Source organism: Boleophthalmus pectinirostris, unplaced genomic scaffold (assembly GCF_026225935.1).
Source record: "Boleophthalmus pectinirostris isolate CB_2022bp ecotype Guang Dong unplaced genomic scaffold, ASM2622593v1 HiC_scaffold_23, whole genome shotgun sequence".
Lineage (NCBI taxonomy): Eukaryota > Metazoa > Chordata > Actinopteri > Gobiiformes > Gobiidae > Boleophthalmus > Boleophthalmus pectinirostris.
Genome location: NW_026571207.1, coordinates 31,143,745 through 31,166,511, shown reverse-complemented (window position 1 = coordinate 31,166,511; position 22,767 = coordinate 31,143,745). Strand labels below are relative to the sequence as shown.

General features: G+C 39.1%; 1 protein-coding gene across 1 annotated transcript in view; it reads right to left on the bottom strand.

Moving 5' to 3' along the window:
- The window catches only part of psd2 (pleckstrin and Sec7 domain containing 2), a 104,331-nt gene that overhangs the window by 55,926 nt on the left and 25,638 nt on the right, over positions 1–22,767 (bottom strand). Inside the window, exons 2-3 of the mRNA XM_020917859.2 lie at positions 6,858–7,294; positions 1,946–2,668 (exon numbers count right to left, since the gene is read on the bottom strand). Of these exons, the coding sequence (XP_020773518.2) occupies positions 1,946–2,668; positions 6,858–7,210 (1,076 nt within the window). The 5' untranslated portion in view covers positions 7,211–7,294. The remainder of the gene's footprint in view (positions 1–1,945; positions 2,669–6,857; positions 7,295–22,767) is intronic.

Here is a 22,767-nt window from a genome sequence, read left to right as displayed (position 1 = left end):
CTGGAATTACCAATGTCTACTGAGCAAAAGGTAAAAGTTAGCCACTACATGACATCACAAGTTGGAACAGAGCATTTTGAGCTTTGGAGATGTAGACAGAAATAAAGAGTTACTCAAGCATGTGTCAATGAAACAAAACACAACTTCAGATATTTTTGAGGAGGTAACAACATGGTATAATGGTATAACATGGCTTAAAAATCACATGAATAAAAAGAGTTGAAGCTTAGAACCAAACTACTCTACCTCCAAGACTTGCGTTCTCTGCTTAGTATTCATAATCGGTCTCAAATAGTCTGTGAATGCGTCATTAACTTTAATGAGCTGTTATAATGAGATTCCCTCATCATTGTCTTCCTCCTGTATCGTCCTGCATTTGAAGCTTGAATGCTTGGAAAATCTTGTTTTCACTTTCCCCCTGTCTCCGCCCACTACTCTGTACATGTTTGTGATTATAAAAAATGACAACTCTGGGTCATACAAGTAGATATAAATGCTGTGAAGCCATGTTTCAAAAATTAAAATACTATGACTACATGGGAGGCCTCTCAGTTCTACAGTAATTTGTATTATAATGTTGGTTATAGTTTATAACAAGTCCCAGCATAATATGTGCTCTTTAATGTAAATGTGACAGATTGTTATTTTCAGGTTGAATTTGTTGCTAAAATGATTATTTGGTAAACATCTTCACATTAAATTGAATGTAAATGATGAAATTATAATAATGAAATTAAAATGATCACAAATAGCAACGTCATCTCAATCAGCACAAATGAGCCACAGTAAAATTATTATTAGAGATCAATATATTTCACCGATATTTGAACTTTTTAGAGTATCAGCTATCAGCCTTAAATCTCCAGCATTAGTCGATATTTTGTTTTGGTCAATCCGCTGCATAAAAAAAAACTAAACTTAGACTTAAAGATGCACTGTGGAGAGTCTGTCACCTGCTTGTCTCCATGGAGATGTGCTCAGAATGTTCCACAGTATGGACATAAACTTGTAAATCTCCATGAAGACTTGCAAGCCAAATTACAAGTGAGATTTGTGGAGAGGTGAAATCACTCATAATAAGAATGTATGCCTTTTAAGATATTTTTGAGCAACGAATAACACCTGTAGTTGAATAATAGTTGACAGATTAGTTTAATGTCATCTTGTGGACAATTTAAACCAAAGCTTTAGCATCTCCATGGAGACAAACAGGTTGGAGGACCCTCTTCAGAAAAGTTACACAGTGCACCGTTAATTGACACTTAAATACGAAGAGATAGCTGCACAAAATGTGACTGCACAGCTCTCTTATAGGTTTGTGGTAAAAAAAAGGAGTTTGGTGTGAGTTTGTAGTAAATTTAAATCACATAATTTGGACAAAATAATAAAATAGATCCTAACTGGTCCAAAAATATCAGCCCAAAAATATCGGCAGAGCTTACAGGCGATCAGTTTCTTCGCATTCTAAAAAATCAGTATCAGCATCAGCCATGGAAAAATCCTTACTAGTCGATCTATTTCAATTATTGCACGAAAAAGTCAAAGTTCAAAATGCAGAGATTGTTGACATGATAAGCACAGAAGATTCACTCTTCACCTTGTTCCAGAAGTTGCTGCGGGCATCGGCATCATCATTTGAGTTGTATTATTTTGTGTGGGGCTGCTGATCTGAACAGCAAATAAGTTCAATAGGGACTATAAAGCCGTTTTAGAGCCCCCCAGAGAATCAGTGAAGTGTTGACGTGCGCGAAAACTGAACATTTTACACAAATGAACCAACTTTATGTCATTTAATCAGCAAAACTTTTCTCAAATTCTCCAATGACATGATTCCTGTTTAAGTGGAAGTGCCGCCACATGAAAGCGCGGTTTAGGAGTATTTAGAGACAAAAGTGGGCGAGGTAGAATAAGGTAAATAGTGAGTTTGTATAGCCACTGTTCTTACCTGACAGAGTTGTGCATTGCTCCCAGCATCGCTCCGGCCTCATCCGTGTGGTATCCGTTGGGAATGGCCCATCTCCCCGGTTGGCTCAGGACGAACTCTGACCTGCTCCCCGGGATGGTGGTCCTTAGCGGTGACCCCCTCACTGCCCCCTCCTCCTCCCCCTCTCTCCCCTCGTCCCCCTCCGCGCCCCCCTCCTGCTCCTGCACAGTGGCCAGCTCCAGCTCCAGCGGCTCGGGACACTGCATTAGCGCCCTCTGCTGGATGAGCGGAGTCAGGGGCGCGTCGAAACTCATGCAGCTGTCCGTTTCATCGGTGAGAGACAGGACGTCGAGAGAGTCTAAGCTGCTGTAGCACGTCCCGCCTCGGAGAAGAGCGGACTCCATGATCCTCTCGAACGTAGAGCTAAAACCGTCCTTCAGAATGTCCACTTTAATTTGCTCTTCCTCCTCCTCTCCCTCCTCCTCATCTTCTGCTTGAGTCTCCACCTGCTCTACGATCTGTTCAAACGCAGAGCTGAAGGTGTCCTGGTTTTCGGGGCCGTCGCGCTCCTCAGGGACCCCCCCCTCCTCCTCTTCTTCCTCCTCTTCGTCCTGTACTTCGGTGTCAGCCTGCTCCACCGTGGACTCAAAGTTGGAGCTGAAAGTGTCCAGGTTTCCCCTCTGCTCCTCTGCCACCCCGTCCTCCTCTGCATCATCTTCATCCTCTCCGATGCCATTGGCCAGTCTGCATCAACATACAAAGACATGAGTGAGAGATACTGGGGCAGTTTTTAAAGACATTATCAAAAAGACTAGTTATTCCAGCAAACTTCCCAGACTTGATGTCCTGCACACAGTAGGAATACATGTTTCTGAAGGTTTAGTTCACATTTGAAAACGCCTGTAACTGAATAGAGACAAGCTGGTCAGGTTTAATGCCATGCTGTGGAACATTCCAGCCAAAGCAGCGATAGACCTCCTCACCACCACCATCAGAATATCCACACTGTGCGTGCACGTTTACGTCACTGTGAGGGACAGAAGCTGAGCTGAGTGTTAGTCATAACACATAAAACACTAGGGATGTAAGAAAAAATCGATTCAGTGATATATCCTGATACTTCATTGCACAATTCTCTAATCGATTCAAAATGCATCTGAATCAATTTTTTTTTAAATGCATGATTTACATTAACTGTTCTCATGATTTAAACATTTTTATAAATTATATTTCATACAAGTGTGTTCTCGTGAAGGTGCAGTTGACTGTATTAATAGAAGTAATTAAATAATAAAAAATAAATAAATAATTAAAATCACAATATATTGTCCTATGTTTTAGTATTGGGATATATCGAATCGTGACATGGATATCATGATATGTATTGTATCATCAGACTCAGGCCAATGCATACCCCTATAAAACATCAATGGCTGGGCCTCAGATCCACTGACCCAGAGGTTGGCAGTGCGATTCCAGCTCCCACAGATGATTGTGGGAGCTGTTGTTGTGTCCTTGGGTCCTACACTTAACTCACCTCGCCCCCAGTGTCTGCGTACACTGGTGTATGAATGTCTGTGTGAATGGGTGAGTGGTTCCTTGATGTAAAATGCTCAGAATGCCTTGAAGGTGGAAAAGCGCTCTATAAAAATGTGACCATTTACCATCATTTTGTTTGTCAACTCCACAGTGAAGAATCTGAGCTTCTAAACATGTTTGGGTGCAGTACTGGTCAAATATGTAAATAGACAGCCAAGATTTACTGAGAGGCTTATAACATGGTCATGAACTGCTTTGCTCCCTACTGCCCTGGCGGCTATCTTTTACATAGCCAAAATTCCTCTCAGTTATATTCTAATGCACTTCCATACTGTATCTTTATGACACGTGGGCTCCTTAGAAAACACTTTGAATCCTCCTCTGCCTTTTTACACAGCATCATTTCCTTTGTGTCATTTATATTCACTTTAACAGTCAGAGAGATGAAGTGTGCATATATATAGATGTATTTCAGCTTGAATGGTCTCTCTGACAATTGAAGGCAGATGAAAAGGTGCTGTCGGATTCAGTGCAGACTCAAAAGCAGCGCTCATAACTGCTGCCTGTCACATCACTGCAGTCCCACTCATTTTAATAAGAGAATATACTGCTACTGTAATGCACCGGTGAACTGACATACCCAACAAAAAGACTATTCCCTAGGGCTGAACAATATATTGCAAAAGTATTAGTATCGCAGTAATCGATATTGTAACATACTCAGTACTAGTATGAGACCAAAAATATAGAATTTATTCATGATATTCATTTTTTTTTTATGTATTAGTATACAGCAACACCAAGGCACAACATCTGACAAAATTAATTGTTTTTTTTTTAAAAGAAATATGTTATATAAAGCTGATTTTATTAAAGAGGGGGTATTACATTTCTATGGGGTATTAACTGCTAACACATAACATGATCAGATCACCACATTACCTTTTATTATTTGGAAAATGCTATATTAGCTGAAAACTAATTATTATTAGTATTAACATGCTTTATAAGTTTCACTCTTGTTTTGGATGCTTTGAGTCTTCCTTTCCTTTGCTCTGAGCGTTAAGTCACTCCCCCTTCAGAGCGCTATCACAACACAATCCTGCATCCCCCTAATGAAACTACCGCACATTGCTTCAGATTCATGAACTTGTTGTGTACAGTTTTGGATCACGTTTTTGTACATTTAGGCTACATTTACACATAGGCAGGTATGTTGAGAAACGAATATTTACCTCACTCCATTTTGCTAAATAACATTGTGCACACAGCATTATTTTCAAAAAAGTTTTTGTTTACATCAAAATGCATAAATACGCCATTGAGCGCCGTCATAACTACACCAAGCCTCTGGGCAGCACCTGGATTAGATTCAAACCTGTAGCATTTATTTCATTACAGTTGTAAGTATTACTCAAAAATACCTTGAAAAACATGCATTATTCAGCAGGCTCACCTCTCCACAGATCTGTTAAAGAGGTGTCAAAATTGCTGAACTCCTCTGATTCATCTCCAGTTATGGATATGAAACATCAGCTGTGTGTGCAAATGTAAACACATGAAAAGTGTTTGCACCAGAAGAAACACGACTGCTGCTCTGAATGCTCCATAATCATCATCAGAGCAAAAGGTAAACATTGGTCGCACTTTTGGCACATCATCTGTCTAAAGCGCCATTTATCTCACTTGACAAATGCCAAATCGGAGTTTTCCAGTATTTCCACTCGAGCCGGAGTTTTTATAAAGATTTGCGAATTTACCATTTGCATGTAAAAGATGGGTACAAACAGAGGGAAATGTCTCAGTTTTTAAAAATACCCGTGTTCGTGTCAACGGGAAGAACTGTCGTGTGGGAGCATGGGTGACGTAGGCTTGCGGGCGGAGCATTGAACAGAATCTTACAGCAAGGAGCAAGGACAGTTCGAATAGACGTAGGAATAGGTCTGGGAGTGGTCGCTAAATTACTCAAACATGCATGGATGACATCTAAAACCTCTTCAGGCATGTTTTTGATAAGGGAACAGTTATAACATGGTCGAAAGTTTGAAAGTTTTTTTTTTGCTTTCCTATAACTAAAATCACTGAGTCAAGAAGTACACAAAAATATCTCAATAATATCGATACTGCAGTTCTTAACAGCCATATCACATATTGCTAAATTTTTTAAATGCTGCACAGTCCTGCTATTCACTGTATTATTCTGTTTATTTCATTTTCTCACCTCATATCCACAGTCTAAACTCTTTCATTATATCACAAAGCATGTTTTTAGCCACTAACCAAATCTGGGGCTATTTTCTCAGCGCAAAATAATTTCTGTGGAATCTCTCGGCGCTGCAAATGTCAAAGCAATCGTTTTCATTTGTAGCTGCTTTCATTGTAACAAGTGAAGCATTAGGGCTAATTATATACAGGCCCAACCGCACTGGGAGAGCTCAGAACCATTCAAGTATCTGGATCATTCGGAGGTTAATGTTACTAGATTATACTCACATCGTCATTACATCATTACATAACGGGAGTTTCTGATCAGTCAAAAAGACGTGTTGATTTTGAAGCTGCATTGTGTAACTTTTCTGGTGGAGGGTCCGTGAAATGCTTTTCTCCAGCAAGTCTGTAATGTTTCACAATATGATATTCAACCTTTCTATCTTCATGGAAACCAAACCAGACCAAGTTACAGGTCAGATCTGTGGAGAGGCGACCCGTATACAATGACAATGGCTGTTTTTCTAGGTATTTTTGAGCTATAAAATCACCTGTAAGGGAATAAATGTAAAGTAGATCTGTTTAATGTCAAACTTCCACAGAAAAAAGAAGGACCCTCGGCCAGAAAAGTTACACAATGCACCTTTAAAATCTATTAAACTGTAGGACACATGCATGATGGCAGTAATAGACTCCCAAATATTATATTTTATCTTAAAGGTGCACTATGTAGCTTTTTGGGCGGTGGTTCGTCACCTCCTTGTTTCTATAGATATGTCATACATGTATTAAACAGATCTAATATACATTTATTTAATTACGTCTGTGAATCTAAAAAAAAGCTCATTTAAATTTCATATTTGAAGTACTTTGTTAATCTTTGTTCATCTTCATGTTGTTGTAAAGGAGTCAAAATGAACTTGATTTGATCGTGTAGTCAAACGGCACAGGCTCAAATGCTGCTACAGTCACTTTTAATTATGTCTCTGTTTATGAGGACTCAGAGCTACACTGCAATAATAATAATTCTTTTGATTTATATTGTGTTTTTTTTTTTTTTTTACACCCAAACATACTTTACGTTGCATTATTCATCGTTCATCTTAGTGATTAGAACTAGTAGTAGTGTATGAAAAAAGCAGTGATATAAAGTTAAAGCTTCACTGTACAGACATAAGACACTGACCTGTCATTCTGTTGCATCATGTCTTCCTCTGTAGTCGGGGCCATCTCCTCTCGCTCTTCCTCAGCTTCCTCTCTCTCTCCCTCTGCTTCTTCTGCCCGCTCCTCTTCCTCCTCCTCTTTCTGCTGCTGTCCCGTTGAATTTACATCTGCTCTTCTCTCTCTCGTCCCGTCCTCTGTCTCTCCTCCGTCTGCACTTCCCTCTCTCGTCTCCTCTTTCACCTCCTCTCTCTCCTCTACTCCATCCTTCTCTCCTGGTTCTCTGTCTGTGTTAGGGAGCCCCGTGGTGGTTGTGTCCCACTCTGAGGGGCTCTCGGGCGGGGTGGGAGAGGGCAGAGCCTGCCCCTCCTGGGTCATGGTGGTCTTCAGGGAGGGGAGGGGGGGTGTTTGTCCAATCAGAGGAGACCTTCAGGACCAGGGGTTCAGACGGACGCAGATACCCTGAGGCAGAACAGAAGAACAGAAGGAGAAATAAATAAATCAATACAAGTGTTTTTACAGAGGAGAGATGACATGAGCCTCAACGAGACAAGATGAAATGTTTCCTACAGATAGTTCACAGAGGAGGTGCTGCTGTTACTTGATTTTGATACTAAAGAAAAACTCAAAACCATTTTTAGTCAACTTTATCATCTCTACACTTGTATTGTTGTTGAGAGAAATCAGGATAAAAACACATACAATTATACACATACATACATACATACATACACATACATACTATTATATATTATATAATAGTACTAGCCCATATGTATATTTCTGTTGTATGTATTTTTATCCTGATTTCTCTCTGTTTTCTGTTATCATTATTGTAAATTATACAATAATGATAACAGAAAACACTATTTTACATAGACTATTTCAACAAAAATAAATAGTACTTTTATATTACTTTTATATTAACATGTGGTCTTACTACTGCTGCTGTTGCAGCTGAAAAACTATTTTTCAGGACAATTCAGGAAAAATTTGATTTTGCCTTTTTATGTGGTATTTTCAGTACCAATACTTTTGATATGAGTATTTAGTTTTGGTACTAGAAAAATTTGTATCTGAGTATCGATACTTATGTAAACCTTATTGTCCTCAGAATATAAATCAGTTTTAGATTATTTGCCAAGAGAACCAAGATTTCTTGAGGTGTAACGGAACATTGCAGAATTGATTGTTCTTGAAATGGGGCGTAAAGAAGCAAATTAGAAAAACCTCAACTCAACTCAAAAAGGTCAATAAATAAACAGGTTACAATACAAATCCAGATACTAAACATTATGAATCATGTTAATAAATGTACAATACACTGTGCACAAGAAAAACCTTCTGATTAAAACAACTCAGTAATTTACACTGTTAAAATACAACATTTCCAGACTCATAAGGATGGCCCTGCAGTGACAGTGATGTATAGTTCTTTGTACAGACTGTGGTGGGTGGGTCCACTATTGGAAATCCGTTCCATAAGATGTCAATAGTACGCTGTTAGCTACTGCCGATCAGTTCACTATCTCAACTGAATGGTGTTACGTTTGTAAAGTACTTTTAAATGTTCCTGTGACTGGGCATCTTTCAATATTCTGCTTTTGCACAATAGATACATAATAAATAGCAGCTGGGTGATATAAAAATCCAATTATGATCTCATCGCTGTGGCAATCCGCTATTTTGGTTAAATCGTAATTCATGCTTTTTTCTGTTTTACACGGAATTGACTCTGAGCTTTAAGCCATGCTAAAAATGTTATCTTATCAAAAGCATAAGCAGAGTTTTGTTTTGTTTCATTTACACTTGTTTGAGCAATTGCATCATTAGTCTGTCTACATCTCCAAAGCTCATAAAACTCTGTTGCACTTTGTGATGTCATGCAGTGGTAGTTTACGTGAACAGCTACCCTTTTTGCTCAGTAAAGATAGGCAATTCCAGAGCTGAAATTATCCAAATGATTCTAGTGAAGGTGTATGGAGTTTAAAAACACAGTGGAGCACTTCCTGTATTACCACATGACATCACAAGTATGCAGAATTTGTGTGTTAAACATGTGTGAGTGGAACAAAACACAACTCCAGGTCTGTTTGTGATGAGGAAACGACGTTCTATCATGACTTAATGCTCACAAGAATCTATTTAGTCTAATACAGGACCATTAAAGGTGCACTGTGTAACTTTTCCAGTGGAGGGTCAGTGAAATGCTTGTTATTGTTTTGTCTGGAATGTTTCACAGTATAAATGAAACCTTTTTATCTTCATGGAGACCAAACCAGACCAAGTTACAGGTCAGATCTGTGGAGAGGCGACCCAGCTCACAGTCAGAATATCTGTTTTCCTAGGTATTTTCGAGCTATAAAACCACCTGTAATTGAGTAAATGTAAAGCAGAGCTGTTTAATGTCATACTGTGGAACATTCCAGGCGGTGGCAGTGACATATCCATAGAAAGAAGCAGATGACGAACCCCCAAGTCCTTTACAAAGTGAAGACGCCTTGTGAATCAATAGAAACCCTTTTGCAATATTCACTTCAGTCATTTTCTATTACTTTGATAAATGCATTCATATTTGTGTTTGTTGTTGTCTTATTTTATTTTTCACTCAGCCTTTAAATATTTATTCTGTATGGATTGCTGTGCTGTGAGGGAATTGGTAATTGGCAACGAAAGTCTTAAGTGAATTTGCATATTTTGACATCTTTATTTTTTATTGAGACAAAGAACACGGCAGCAGCTTTAAACGTGATTTATTCACTGCTGTTTACAACCAGCTATCAAATACTGTATTACTAAAATTGTATTACCACCAATGAAATCACCCTTAAAGATACAGTCTGGAGCGTTAATAAAACCCTAAACAAAAGTGAAACATAGAAAGAAGATATCGCTTACAATTACACAGAGGTATACCGCTGTGAGACAGTGAATTTTAAATAACCAAACTGGCTTTTGTCTGTCACTCGTTTTCAAACTAAATAATTAATGAAGAGTTACTTGAGCATGAAAGGATGGTGTCTGGAGAGAACAACAAAGCACGGCCAAATATAGCTCTGTTTGCTAAAGCTAAAACTGAAATGATTATCTAAGAAAGCCTCATACGACCACGTTTATAACCACCATTTTTAAAGCACTTTAAAGGTCCTATACTGCGCAAAATGACTCTTATGAGCTTTAAGTAATTTTAGAATGTTGTTTCCTCATCAGAAACATACCTGGAGTTGTATTTTGTTCCATATGTTAAAGCTGTTCCACCTTGTGATGTCATGAAGCAGTAGTTTTCAAGTTAACAACTACATTTTATCTTTAGTTCAGTAGAGATCAGAGTCCTGCACTGGGTCGTGTACTTGCGAGCCCTGCGCCAGTCCTTTCGCCTGCAGTCACCTTACAGTCTACTCCGAGCTCCCGACAGTGAGTCCTGGTTTAGTCCTGTTTTAGTCCTAGTTTAGTCCTGGTTTAGTTCTGGAATCAGTCCTAGATTAGTCCTGGTTTAGTCCTGGTTTAGTCCTGGTTTAGTCGGGGAGAGTGCGGGGCTCCAAAAATGGACCCGTGCAGGACTCTGGTGGAGATGGATAATTTCAGAGTTGAAATCATCCAGTGACTCTACTGAAGGTGTATAGTGTTTAAAACAGTGTATTTATTACTTTTTCAACCAATAATCCCATTGCTTTTTAGTGATTTTAAACCAAAATGAAATGCTTTTACTTTAGTGAATTATTTGGTTAAAAAGTTCCATGTGTGGCTTTTTTTAATTAGTACTGAATTGGAGATGAATTGAGTGCCATGTAAAATAAGGCATGCACACATAAACTGAAAATATTGTGTCAAAAATATAAAATATTGTAAAACTATAGATATTACAGCACTTACCATTCATATTTATATTTATGATATTTATTATAATGTTTTACAATAACGTGCAGCCATATCAGTAGGATTGCATTTGTTTTTAATCTTAAGTCAATAAAAGTAACTTAAACAGAGGAAAAGCTGTATGCACTGTGAATTGTGGGTAACACATGTGAGGCACACTTTGTCCTCTGATCCAAAAACAGAACAGAAAATAGAGCAGAGAAAGAGACAGGGTCAGGAGCAGTGATGCGCAAACTTTGTAGAACAAGTAAATATAATATTGTGGTTTGAAGACTAAGACAGAACTAAAACACAATTAAACCAGGACCAAACCAGGTCTAAATGAGATCTATATCAGGTCTTAAACAGTAGTCTCATAAACAGGTCTAAAACCATAATAACCAGTAAATCAGGTAGAATTCAAAGATCTGCAGAACATAAAGCTACACCATGTAACTTTCTGGAGGTGTCATGTCACATGCATCCTTCCATGGAAATAGAAAGTTAAAACCATACATTCTTCATGGAGGTAGACAAGTTTTATGCCATACGTGGAAATTATTCCTAAATGAACAACATTTCCATGAAGAGAAGAGAGGGAAGGCCCTGGGAGTCAGGTTTGTGGAGATGCAAGCCCCCTCACAGTCGGGGCAGTCAGGGCAAAAAGCTTCTATTTTACTCTATTTTTTGTTGTTGCTTAAAGCCCCAAGTTACATGGTCAAAAAACCAACAAAAAAACATATAGTAACTTTTCCAACAGGGGACAGATTTCTGCATTTTAAAAAACATATATGTTTTTTCATTTTATAGCCCTTTGACATTTGTCTGATCCTTAAAGACCTATTGTGCTTATGTCTGCTATATACAGTAGTTCTGATGAACGGATCATATATAATAATTTGGACATTTAAATCACAATATTCATCTAAAAAACTTAAGAGATATAAGAGAAACAAGTCCACTGACTTTTACGTTAGAAAACTCCAGTGCCCAGTGGCATCATCACAAAAAAGAGTCTGCGCCTCTAATGGCTAGCTGCACATCACACAGCTGCAGATTTTTCTTCATTTCTTTCATTTGTTTAAGAAAATAAAATTTGAAAACAAAGTAAATACAGACCAGGGGGTGTATACTGGTGGCACTGAAAACAGAAACTGATCGGCAAAATGTCATCTTGAAAATAAGCGATCAAACATGCACGAATCCCTCCAAATACAGCTTCAAGTCAAGGAAACAATGGTGAAAAGCTCTTGCATAATAGGTCTGCTTTAACCCTCAACTACATTTAAAGACATCTGAACAAAAGACTTTGGAGTACCACCAGAAAAAACATCCCCTACACTGGTCTACTCTGGTCCCTTTATCCCAGTTTAAAACCCACTGTGGCCTCGAATATGCAGTGAATGTAAAATCTGGTTTAGTTGTTAATGGTTGAACAGAAATCCATCTAAGTCTGGTCTCTGTACATTGATCTTTATAATATGAACATGAGTTTACGGTTCACCAGTGCGAAATACAGCGCCGCTAACCCCAAGGACAAACGTTAATGTTAAACACTAATGCTGCTCCTATTACAGTCCGGTGAATGCAGTCTGTCATTCACATTTATGGGTCTGGTGAAAATCAGAATAAAACTGAGAATTAGTGTCTGACTGTGGTGATGAATGACGTAAAATTCTAAATTAAAATCTCAGAAATGATGACAGGTCCATAAAAACTGAGAAATCATTGAATTTTGACACTGTCTTTGGTCAGGTCTGATCTTGCAAAGGTTTTCATTCAAATATTAAAAGGCCCTTATTACACTATTTTCTGATCTATGTTATAACTTAGTAGCCTGATTCATCAGCTGGTTTCACTTCGTGGAAACCGTCTGTCCTCGCAGCATTAGGATTCTTTCACTCGACGGTAGGCGGGTACTTTTTTTATTTAACCAATCGCTGTTGGTCATGACGTATGTAATGCACCAAATCCCATAGGAAGAAGGGTAATAACGTCTTTCCCCTTGATAAAATTCACCAAACATTTTCTTTGTCCCGGCTTTAAATCCTCGATCTCGGGAACCGTTGGCCACTAGAGATGCGCGGATTGTGGTTACAACCGCGGTATCCGCGGTTAATCCGCAACTCGGGCGGATGACGTGACGAAAAATTATATTTTAATTAAATTCGGGCGGGTGGCGGTTTAACTACAAAAAAAAAAAAAAAAAAGTTATTGTTAGTATTGTTATCTACATCTGAAAAGACAAGTCTCATTGTTTATGCTTGTAGTATGAAGTGTACGTCATATCCTTAATTAGCACATTTGACCTCGTTTTTATGTTCTGAAGGTTAAGGTTGTGTCGGGTTATTGATAGCCTAAGGTTTACGAGGCACATATTATATGCAGTTTATTTTATTATTTCTAATTTATTTCAGCTGTTTGCCAACACGTAAGTGGCTATAGGGCCATATTTATTTAGTTATGCATATTTTTTCTTGCCTATTTCAATTGGAATATAAAGAGGGCATTGCCTGATTTCAATAAAGGTTCATCTGGATTAGATGATCTCTCTATTTTGTTTCGATATCAGTTATATTTTAAAACACGCAGACATTATAGCGTAGACTGCCACTCGGGGTATTTAAAACTTAAAGAAAGACCGATGGAGTGAGGCTATGACTTTGAAATAACATCGGGCAATGGCAGAATGTTCAGAATGTAACAACATCCAACACGAAAGCAAGAAGGTTCAAAAATAGCCTAGTCGGAAAACATTGTCAATTAATTTGCTGTGCAAGAAAACCAGGTAAGTCTGGGGTTGTTACGGACAATTAAGAATGCGAACATACACGCTGAGCGAATTTTGGAATGAATGAGCTATAGAGTTTGCATTTTTATCGAGGTTCTTTAGTTTGTTTGCTGTATGATTGTTCTAATATCTAAAATCAATCGGCGGATGGCGGGCGGGTGCGGTTTTGAAAACCTTCGGTGCAAAATGGACAGTGGGCGGATGATGAGTTTTGTGTCGCGGTTGCGGATGAAAAATAGCCCATCCGCGCATCTCTATTGGCCACACAGAATGTCTGTCTTCGTCTACATCCACCTCGACCTCTTTGTTTACTGTTGTGATGTTCCACAAAAGGGACCCAGACAGATGCTTGAGTTTAACGTCATGGCTTCACAGCTCTTTGGTGATTGGTCGGTGCATGGTCTACAACTTCCAGGGTTCTTGCAAACTGTCTAGTGTATTCTGATTCCTGACCTAGTCGTTGAAGAGAAATTAAATTGAGTGGAGGCACTAGGTGGCGCCAGCCTGGCTAATAATGTAGTTTCCTCTTCACAAACAGATGTAGAGTTGTGTTTTGTTTCATTCACACATGTTTAACACTTAAATCCTGCATATCATATTATATAGTTCTCTCTCTTAACCAGAACACTATGTTCCACTTTGTGATGTCATGTGGTAATACAGGAAGTGTTCCACTCTGTTCAATACACCTTCACTAGAATCATTTGGGTGATTTCAGTCCTAGAATTACCTATCTCTACTGAACTAAAGGTAAAAGGAGCTGTTCACTTGAAAACCACCACTTCATGACATCACAATGTGGAACAGAACATTTTGAGCTTTGGAGATGTAGACAGACTATTAATAAAGGATTACTCAAACATGTGAATGAAACAAAACTCAAGGTTTTTGAGGAGGGAACAACATTATAACATGGTTCAAAGCTCAGAAGAGTTAATTTTGCGTAATATAAGACCTACAAATGGTAAAAACTAACCCACTGTTTGGAGGTTATAATATTTCTAATCCTTTTAGCAAAAAGCACTATATTTTCTTTAGCTAATGAAGGTCAGCAATAACAGGCTTTCCATACTCTGAACCACTACTAGTACTAACTCCAAAAAACATCCACCAGAAAGGATATAGGGATTAAATGACTATTAAAAAAAAAAAAAAGATGCATCAATGCTAAAATAATGCTTTAATTGGACCTAACTGGAATCTATACTGGAACTAGTACAGGACCACACAGTATCCTTAAGAAAAGTACTATTATTTTATGTTGAAAATTATGTTCAGTTGTCTTTTTTTAATTAGTGTTTTGATATCAGTATTGAGTATTAAACCTTCTCCTTGAAACTGTAATAACTGTGGGTGTTTGTTGAAAATCTGAGTGCTCTGTGTGATCCTGGTATGAGGACACAGCAGCTCAAAGTCTCTAAATGTTTCATCAGAACAGAAACAGGAAAATGAAAATTATCCTCCACATTAGAGTCTGCCTCATCAGAGTGAGTTTTATAACCGCTTTTGCCATTTCCTTTTCGAGATCCATTTATATAAAACTACTGTTATCTGTGAGCCCGGGGGGAGGGAGAGGTCACAGCACTCGAGGACAACAATGTAATGTTCAACAGCAGGAAGACTTTATTGTACTAAAATTAAACAAACATTAAACTGTCTAACTGTTATTACGGTATTTTCTGATCTGTCATAATGTTGTTTCCTCATCACGAACAGACCTGGAGTGGTGTTTTGTTTCATTCACACACGCTTAACACACAGATTCTGCATATTTAGGCTGAGTTCTTCTCCCAAACAGAAAAGAGCAGAGGCGGCGCTACCATTTGGTAAAAGTAGGCGGCTGCTTAGGGCCCCCAAAACCTGGAGGGGCCCCCAACCAATCGCCCTCAGTGCCACTAATGCCCAAGGCCTCAGAGCAATTTGATTTTCTTAACATTAAATGAGAGTAGTTTACTTCTAAATGATAATCATAAGAAAAATAATAATAGTCATATGTAATCAAAAATGTACTAGCAAAAAATAATAATAAGACAAGCTTCCAATCCACCATAATTTAAATAAATAGAGGTGTGCATGTGTCAAGAACAATGGGGGAAAATGAACAATAAATATGTTTAAAAAAAACAAAACAAAATTAATAAAAAATGGTGCATTATAGTGATAGGGGGCCCCAAACTCAAGCTCGCCTAGGGCCCCCAAATTGCTAACTCTGCCACAACTCAGCGACCACATCCAAAAACTTGACTTAATTTGTGAGAGAGATGTATTTGTTGAATTAAAGGTGCTGTAGTCAATTTTCACTGCATTAAAATATGAAAAAATCGGTTTTAAACTTTAAACTATTTGTAGCTATACTTTATTTTATTCCTCACTTTCTTAATCACAACTTTATCCTTTACCGCGATGAGTTTATAAGCACTTCCACAACTTTCAGAGGCCGGCATCGCACCACTGCTAGCATACTAACTGCGCACCAATGTTACTTCCTGGTTCACGGTCAATAAAAAATCACAGACAGCACACAGCAGACTTATTTTGACCCTAAGAGCTGCTTTTACAATATATACAGTATGTACCGGGGCAAAACTAAACTTATAACCAAAAACCTCATACAGAAACTTTTTTTGACCTTTCTACCATGTTCTAACTTTGTTCCATACGTGTTTGAGTAATATAGCGATCTCTACTGGGCCCTACTTACAGTTAGAAATGCAAGCATGTACAAAACGATGTTGTACTATATCCTAATTTTAGGTTTGTTTGGGCTTTTTTACATTTTTATTGACTTGCTGTTTTATTAGTTTTGCTTTATTTTACTAAATCTGTTAAACGTCCACCATGTAACTTTTTGGTTGAGGATCCATCACCTGCTTGTTTCTATGAATGTGTCATTTTTCTGTCTGGAATGTTCCACAGTATGACATTAAACAGCTCTACTTTACATTTATTCAATTACAGGTTGTTTTGTAGCTCAACATTTCCTAGAAAAACAGGCGTTTTGACTGTGAACGGGGTCGCCTCTCCACAGATCTGACCTGTAACTTGGTCTGGTTTGGTCACTGGGAAGGTAAAAAGGTTTAATGCCATCCTGTAAAACATTCCAGACAAAGCAATAACATTTCCACGGAGAAAGCATTTGAAGGACCCTCCACCAGAAAAGTTACACAATGCATCTTTAATTTTTATTGCGCCTAGTCTGTGCAGCACTTTGGAGACTTTGTGTTGGTTAAATGTGCTGTATAAATAAAGCTGGACTGGACGGGTTCACAATTAATGCCCCATACAAGTGTAATAACCCCTGTTTAAACATACCTTGCAAATCCCCCCGATAACCATAAAACTGTGGAACAAAAAATAGTCAAAACTTATGCCAAAAGTGGTTTAAAAAGAAAAAAAAAGAAAGAGAAACTGGAAAATGTGTTTCAGGTAAGACTCGTGCGCAGTGTGTGTGTAAATGCTTTCATGAGGTGAGAAGGAGAGAAGAGGAAAGTTCAGATCTCGAGTCTGGGTTTCACCACAGTCTCTGAACCAGGAAAAGCTGACTCGTTCTTCTGCATTCCACAGACGACACACGTTTAACAGTGAAGAGGAGCTGGGCCGTAGCGGAGCAGTTCTACAGAAGATGATTTGTAAATGTTAAAATGAAATAAAAGGAGATTAAAGAGGACCACAACCATGACTAAATGTACAGGTATTTTTTCAACAAATAAAAAGAAAAGCAAACTGACCACAAAGTCGATGGGTGACAAGATCCAAACTACACTCATATTTTGATCATTGTAGTCGTGATCTGGACTCAGACATTAAATAAACTCACATTAACTCAAAATGTAAGGAAATACTTCAGTCAATAACCTGTATAAGTCTTAGCCGAGATTTGTCAAAAGCATCAAAAATCTGATATTAATCGATATTAGGGATGTAACACTAACCGAAATATTGTGATATTGTATCGTCTCACAATAATATCGTGGACCATCACAATATATCGAATTACAAGTCTCTTTGCTTAAATTAAGAGTTATGGTGCAGCAATAGCTAAAAAAAAATACAGAAGGAACTACATAGACCATGATCCTTTGCTTCATTTCAGTGTAGACTACAAGAAGAAATAACAGTTCTAAGCACTTTTAAGTCTTAATTCCCTGGATTAAGTCTTGTCAATGTATTTTAAGAGGAAAAAGTGGCATATTCAGTTTTGTTCGCAGCCTCCACAAAATATTGCAATAAATATCGAACTGTGAGATATATATTGTGAAAATATAATACCAAGAGATGTGGATATTGTCCCTAATCGTGAGCCTCCCCACCATATCGTGAGCTTTCCCACGATATCGCAATAAATACCGTACCGTGAGCTTCATACCGTGATGATATCGTATCGTTACACCCCTAATCGATATTAAAACTAGAATCGAAACTAGATGCTCATTTTAGCAGGTTTCAATACTAAAAAAGTCACATTGGCCATGTTTACATGATGTTTTTTTTATTCCAAATTAATTGTTCTGAATTAAATAATTCGGAATTAAAATATTCTCCTTTGAGTTTACATGGAAATAATAATTCTGAATTGAGATTTACATGGATAACACATTAAATCACCTTTGTTTAACTCTGCTCAATGTCCAGGGGTGGGGAAAGGTTCTGATTGGACAGGGACATGAACATATTTACAGTACGTTGACCAGAAGAAAACACACTTCAGCTGCTACCAGCTTTTCTGTCATCTCTGTTTGTCATTATGCCACGGACACAAACACGATCTAAACTTTTTTTGCAGCCGTTCTGATGATAATTGTGCAGCAGCTGGAGAATTCTCTCATCACACTTTACGTCTGTCAGCTGAGGAGGAGAAGGGAAGAGTGTCGGAGAAGGGAGGAAGAAGACAAACTGAGTCAGCGGCTGCTCTACCTCAGCCCACTCCCACATCCCGCTCACAAATCCAAAGAACAGTGGATGAAAGTCAGATGAAAGTGGATGAAAGTCCGAAGCCAGGACTGGTGGAGCCGGATCGTCCGGTTTCACGTCAGAAGGGCAACCAACGAACATGCGCTGAACCATCTCAATTATTTTTAAGAAGAATAAACATTTACATGATCGAGGAATAAATGAATTCGGCTTTAAAAATCAGAATAAACCACCCACTTACTTCGGAATCATTTTCATTAGGAATTAAGTGTTTACATGGTCTTCTAGAGGAATTAAAGCTCTCTCTGTAAACGTGGCAAGTCACATTCACATTCAGACCTACTTTTAGAATGATCTTGAGCTGTATGCCAAGTATAAGAGCACACAGACTAGTATACACACATGGACCACTATGGAACCTACCTGGATTACACAGATACAAGACCACATGGTAATATGAAAGAAAGTACTACGATTTAACGCTGAAAATCACATTCTATTATCTAAAGAAAGTGTGTGTTTTCTTTTTCATCGTGGTATGAGAATCAGTATTGAGTATCGAGTCTATTCCTTAGTATCAAAGTCGAGTCTGAGCTTTTCCCCCAACAGCAAAATGCACAAATCACATCTTGTAGTTTCCATGTGTTCAGATGATTCAGATGTTCAGAGACTATTACATCACAACACACATAGGCCAATAATATTTAATACAGATGGGCAGCAGCTAAAATAAATGTTGTTAAAAGGTTGATTTGTGTTGTAATATTGTGAGTTCCTGGCTCTAGTCACTATAGAGATGATAAGGTTCAACATTTGTGAATTTACAAGTACAGTGAAATCAATGTTGAAAACTGTCTCTTGCCTCCATCTGGGAGTATTACATCATTACACCATTACCTTCAACAATCTGAAAACCACCAATAGTCTAACCCTAACCTGAGCCGTGGTCCAGAACAGCAGAGGTCATGTTGAACACGGAGGTCCACTTACATTCATTTGTGTTCCTCAGAGACGAGTTGCACATATCTGACACACAACACACGCTTTAAATGGAAACTGTTACGAAACACCATCCGAGAAGTGGGAATTCTCTTCATCTGCTCCTCATTACGCTTTATGCTTACTGCTATCTCTGCTCTGCCTCCTATCTCCGCTCTCTCTTCATTGTCTCGTCTCTCTCCCCCTCTTCTCTTCTCTTCTCTTCTCTTCTCTTCTCTTCTCTCTCTCTCTCTCTCTCTCTTCTTTGCTCTCTTCTCTATGTCTCTCTTCTCTCTCTTTCTCTGTTTCTCTCTCTAGCTCTTCCTATCTCTGCTATTTCTGCATTGTCTCTTGCCTCTCCTCTTCTTGTCTCTTTCTTTGCTCTCTCTTTCTCTCTCTCCCTATCTCTGCTATGCTTTGTCTTGTCTCTCTCCTCCTCTCCTCTTCTCGGTCTTTGCTATGACTCCCCTCTCTCTTTCTCTCTCTCTCTCTCCTCCTATCTCTGCTGTCTCTTCATTTTCTCATCTCTCTCCTCCTCTTCTCTTCTGTCTTTGCAGTGCCTCTCCTCTCTCTCTTCCGATCCCTGCTATTTCTGCATTGTCTCTTGTCTCTCCTCTTCTTTTCTTTGCTCTCTCTGTCTTTGCTATGTCTCTCCTCTCTCTCTCTTTCTCTCTCTCTCCCTCCTACAATCTCTGCTGTCTCCTAATTGTCCCTTCTCTCTCCTCCTCTTCTCTTCTCTGTCCTTGCTATGTCTCTCTTCTCTCTCTTTCTATCTCTTTCTGTTTCTCTCTCTCTCTCCCTATCTCTGCTATGCTTTGTCTTGTCTCTCTCCTCCTCTCCTCTTCTCGGTCTTTGCTATGACTCCCCTCTCTCTTTCTCTCTCTCTCTCTCCTCCTATCTCTGCTGTCTCTTCATTGTCTTATCTCTCTCCTCCTCTTCTTCTCTTCTCTGTCTTTGCTGTCTCCTCTCTCTCTCTTTCTCTCTCTCTCTTCCTGTCGCTGCTGTCTCGTCTCGTCTCTCTCCCCCTCTTCTCTTCTCTATCTTTGCTATGTCTCTCTTCTCTCTCTCTCTCTCTTCCTATCTCTGCTGTCTCTTCATTGTCTCATCTCTCTGCTCCTCTTCTTTTCTCGGTTTTTACTCTCTCTATCTTTGCTATGTCTCTCTTCTGTCTCTTCTTATCTCTTCTATTTCTGCATTGTCTCTACTCTCTTCTCTTCTCTGTCTTTGCTATGACCCTCCTCTCTCTTTCTCTCTCTCTCTTCTTCTTATCTCTGCTCTCTCTTCATTGTCTCTTCTCCTCTTCTCTGTCTTTGCAATGTCTTTCTTCTCTCTGTTTCTCTGTCTCTCGTCCTATCGCTGCTATTTCTGCATTGTCTCTTGCTCTCTCCTCTTCTCTTTCTTTGCTCTCTCTATCTTTGCCTCTCCACTCTCTCTGTCTTGCTCTCTCTCTCTTTCCTCCTGTGTTTGCTATTTCTCCATTGTCTCTTCTCTCTTTCTTCTATGTTTGCTATTGTCTCTTTTCTCCCTTCTTCTTTTTTCTCATTCTTTGCTCTCTCGATCTTTACTCTGTCTCTCCTCTCCACAGTCTCCTCTCTCTCTCTGCTATCCCCCGTTCTCTCAATCTTTCTTTCCACCCTTTCTGTCTCCCCTCTTTTTCTGTTCTCCTCATATCTGTCTATACTATCTCTCCTCTTTTTCTCTATCTTTCTCTGCAATACCTTTCACCTCTCTCTATCATCCCTTTCTCCTCATTCTCTCTCTTATCTCTCTCTGTCTCTCTTTCTGCTGTTTCTCCTCTTTCCTTCTCTCTTTCACTCTTCCCCTCTATCTCTGCTATCTCTCCATCTCCGCATCTCCCCATCGCTCTCTCTCTCTCCCCTCTGTTTCTGTCTCATCTGTTCATTCCGCAGTAATTGTCAAATGGGCCCATAAGCCCGAGACGAGTGGAGGAGTGGAGAGGAGGAGGAGAGGGGAAGAGAGCGGAGGAGAGGAGACATTAATAGGAAAAACAGACCTGACAGAGCAATAACAGAGAGAACATGTGGAGAGAGAGAGGCCGAGAAAGAGAAAGAGAGGAGGAGAGAAAGAGAGAGGGAGTGAGAAAGACAGAAAGGGAAGCAGGGGAGAAAGAGAGAGAGAGGAGGGGGAAGAGAGGCAGGGAGACAGAAAGGAAGAGAACGAGAGAGAACGAGAGAGAAGAGACAGATATAGAAAGAAAGAAGAAAGAGAGAAAAGAAGAGGGAGAAAGAGGCTGACGCAGATATAGAGAAAGAAAGGAAAGAGAACGAGAGAAAGATGAAGAGAGGGAGAAAGAGGCTGACGCAGATATAGAGAAAGAAAGGAAAAGAACGAGAGAAAGATGAAGAGAGGGAGAAAGAGGCTGACGCAGATATAGAGAAAGAAAGGAAGAGAACGAGAGAAAGACGAAGAGAGGGAGAAAGAGGCTGACGCACATATAGAGAGAGAAATGAAAAGAGTGAGAGAAAGATGAAGAAAGGGAGAAAGAGGCTGACGCAGATATAGAGAAAGAAATGTAGAGAATGAGAGAAAGACAAAGGCCGACACAGACGCAGAGAGAAAGGAAAAGAAGGAGAGAAAGACGAAGAGAGGGAGTAAGAGGCAACATAATTTAAGACTTTTTAAGGCCTTTACTTTAAGAACAAGAAATTTAAGACCTTTTTAGGACCATTAAGACCCCATGACTCCCCTGGTTATAATGTTTGCTCACTACAAATACGGCTGAACGATCTATCATTTTGGACCGAAAATCGCGATCTCAGACAACACGATTTTGGGAGTGTCAAAGCAGCGTTTTTTTTGCAGTGCTCCTAAAGCCCAATTTATGGATTTACGGATCTGTGTCGAGGTCTGAGCGCCGCGAAGTAATTCATCGCCACAACGCGAGGAGTAGAGGATTTAAACCTGGTGTTCCTGTAAAGTTACATGAACCATCAATGCGATAGAAGCACAGAGCATCAGCAGCACTTCCTCTGTCACAGAAAGAACACTCATATTCCACTGAGTCGTGTCCTTTAGGCTGACACAAGCGCACAAAGAGAGAGCTGTTTTTTTTTTCAGCGCTTATAGTTGATGCAAATTAGCCATGTGGTTTTAAGTTTTGTCTCTGTAAAATGTAAACAAATGTGAGCAAAGCTGACACAACAAACACATTAGTACTCAAAGTATATTGAAAAAAAGGAAAGCGGAGTACAGGAAATCTATGTAGAGCGGTGGTAGAGAGATAGAGAGAGGTAAACTGGGCTTTACTAAACTGGGTTCCAGCGTTGAATCATCGGTGCAGGACTCTGGTATGATGTGATGTCTGCAGATGCTCATGCGCACTGAAACTTGATTTGAAAAAAAAAAACAAAAAAAAAAAACTGTGGATAAAATCGAAATC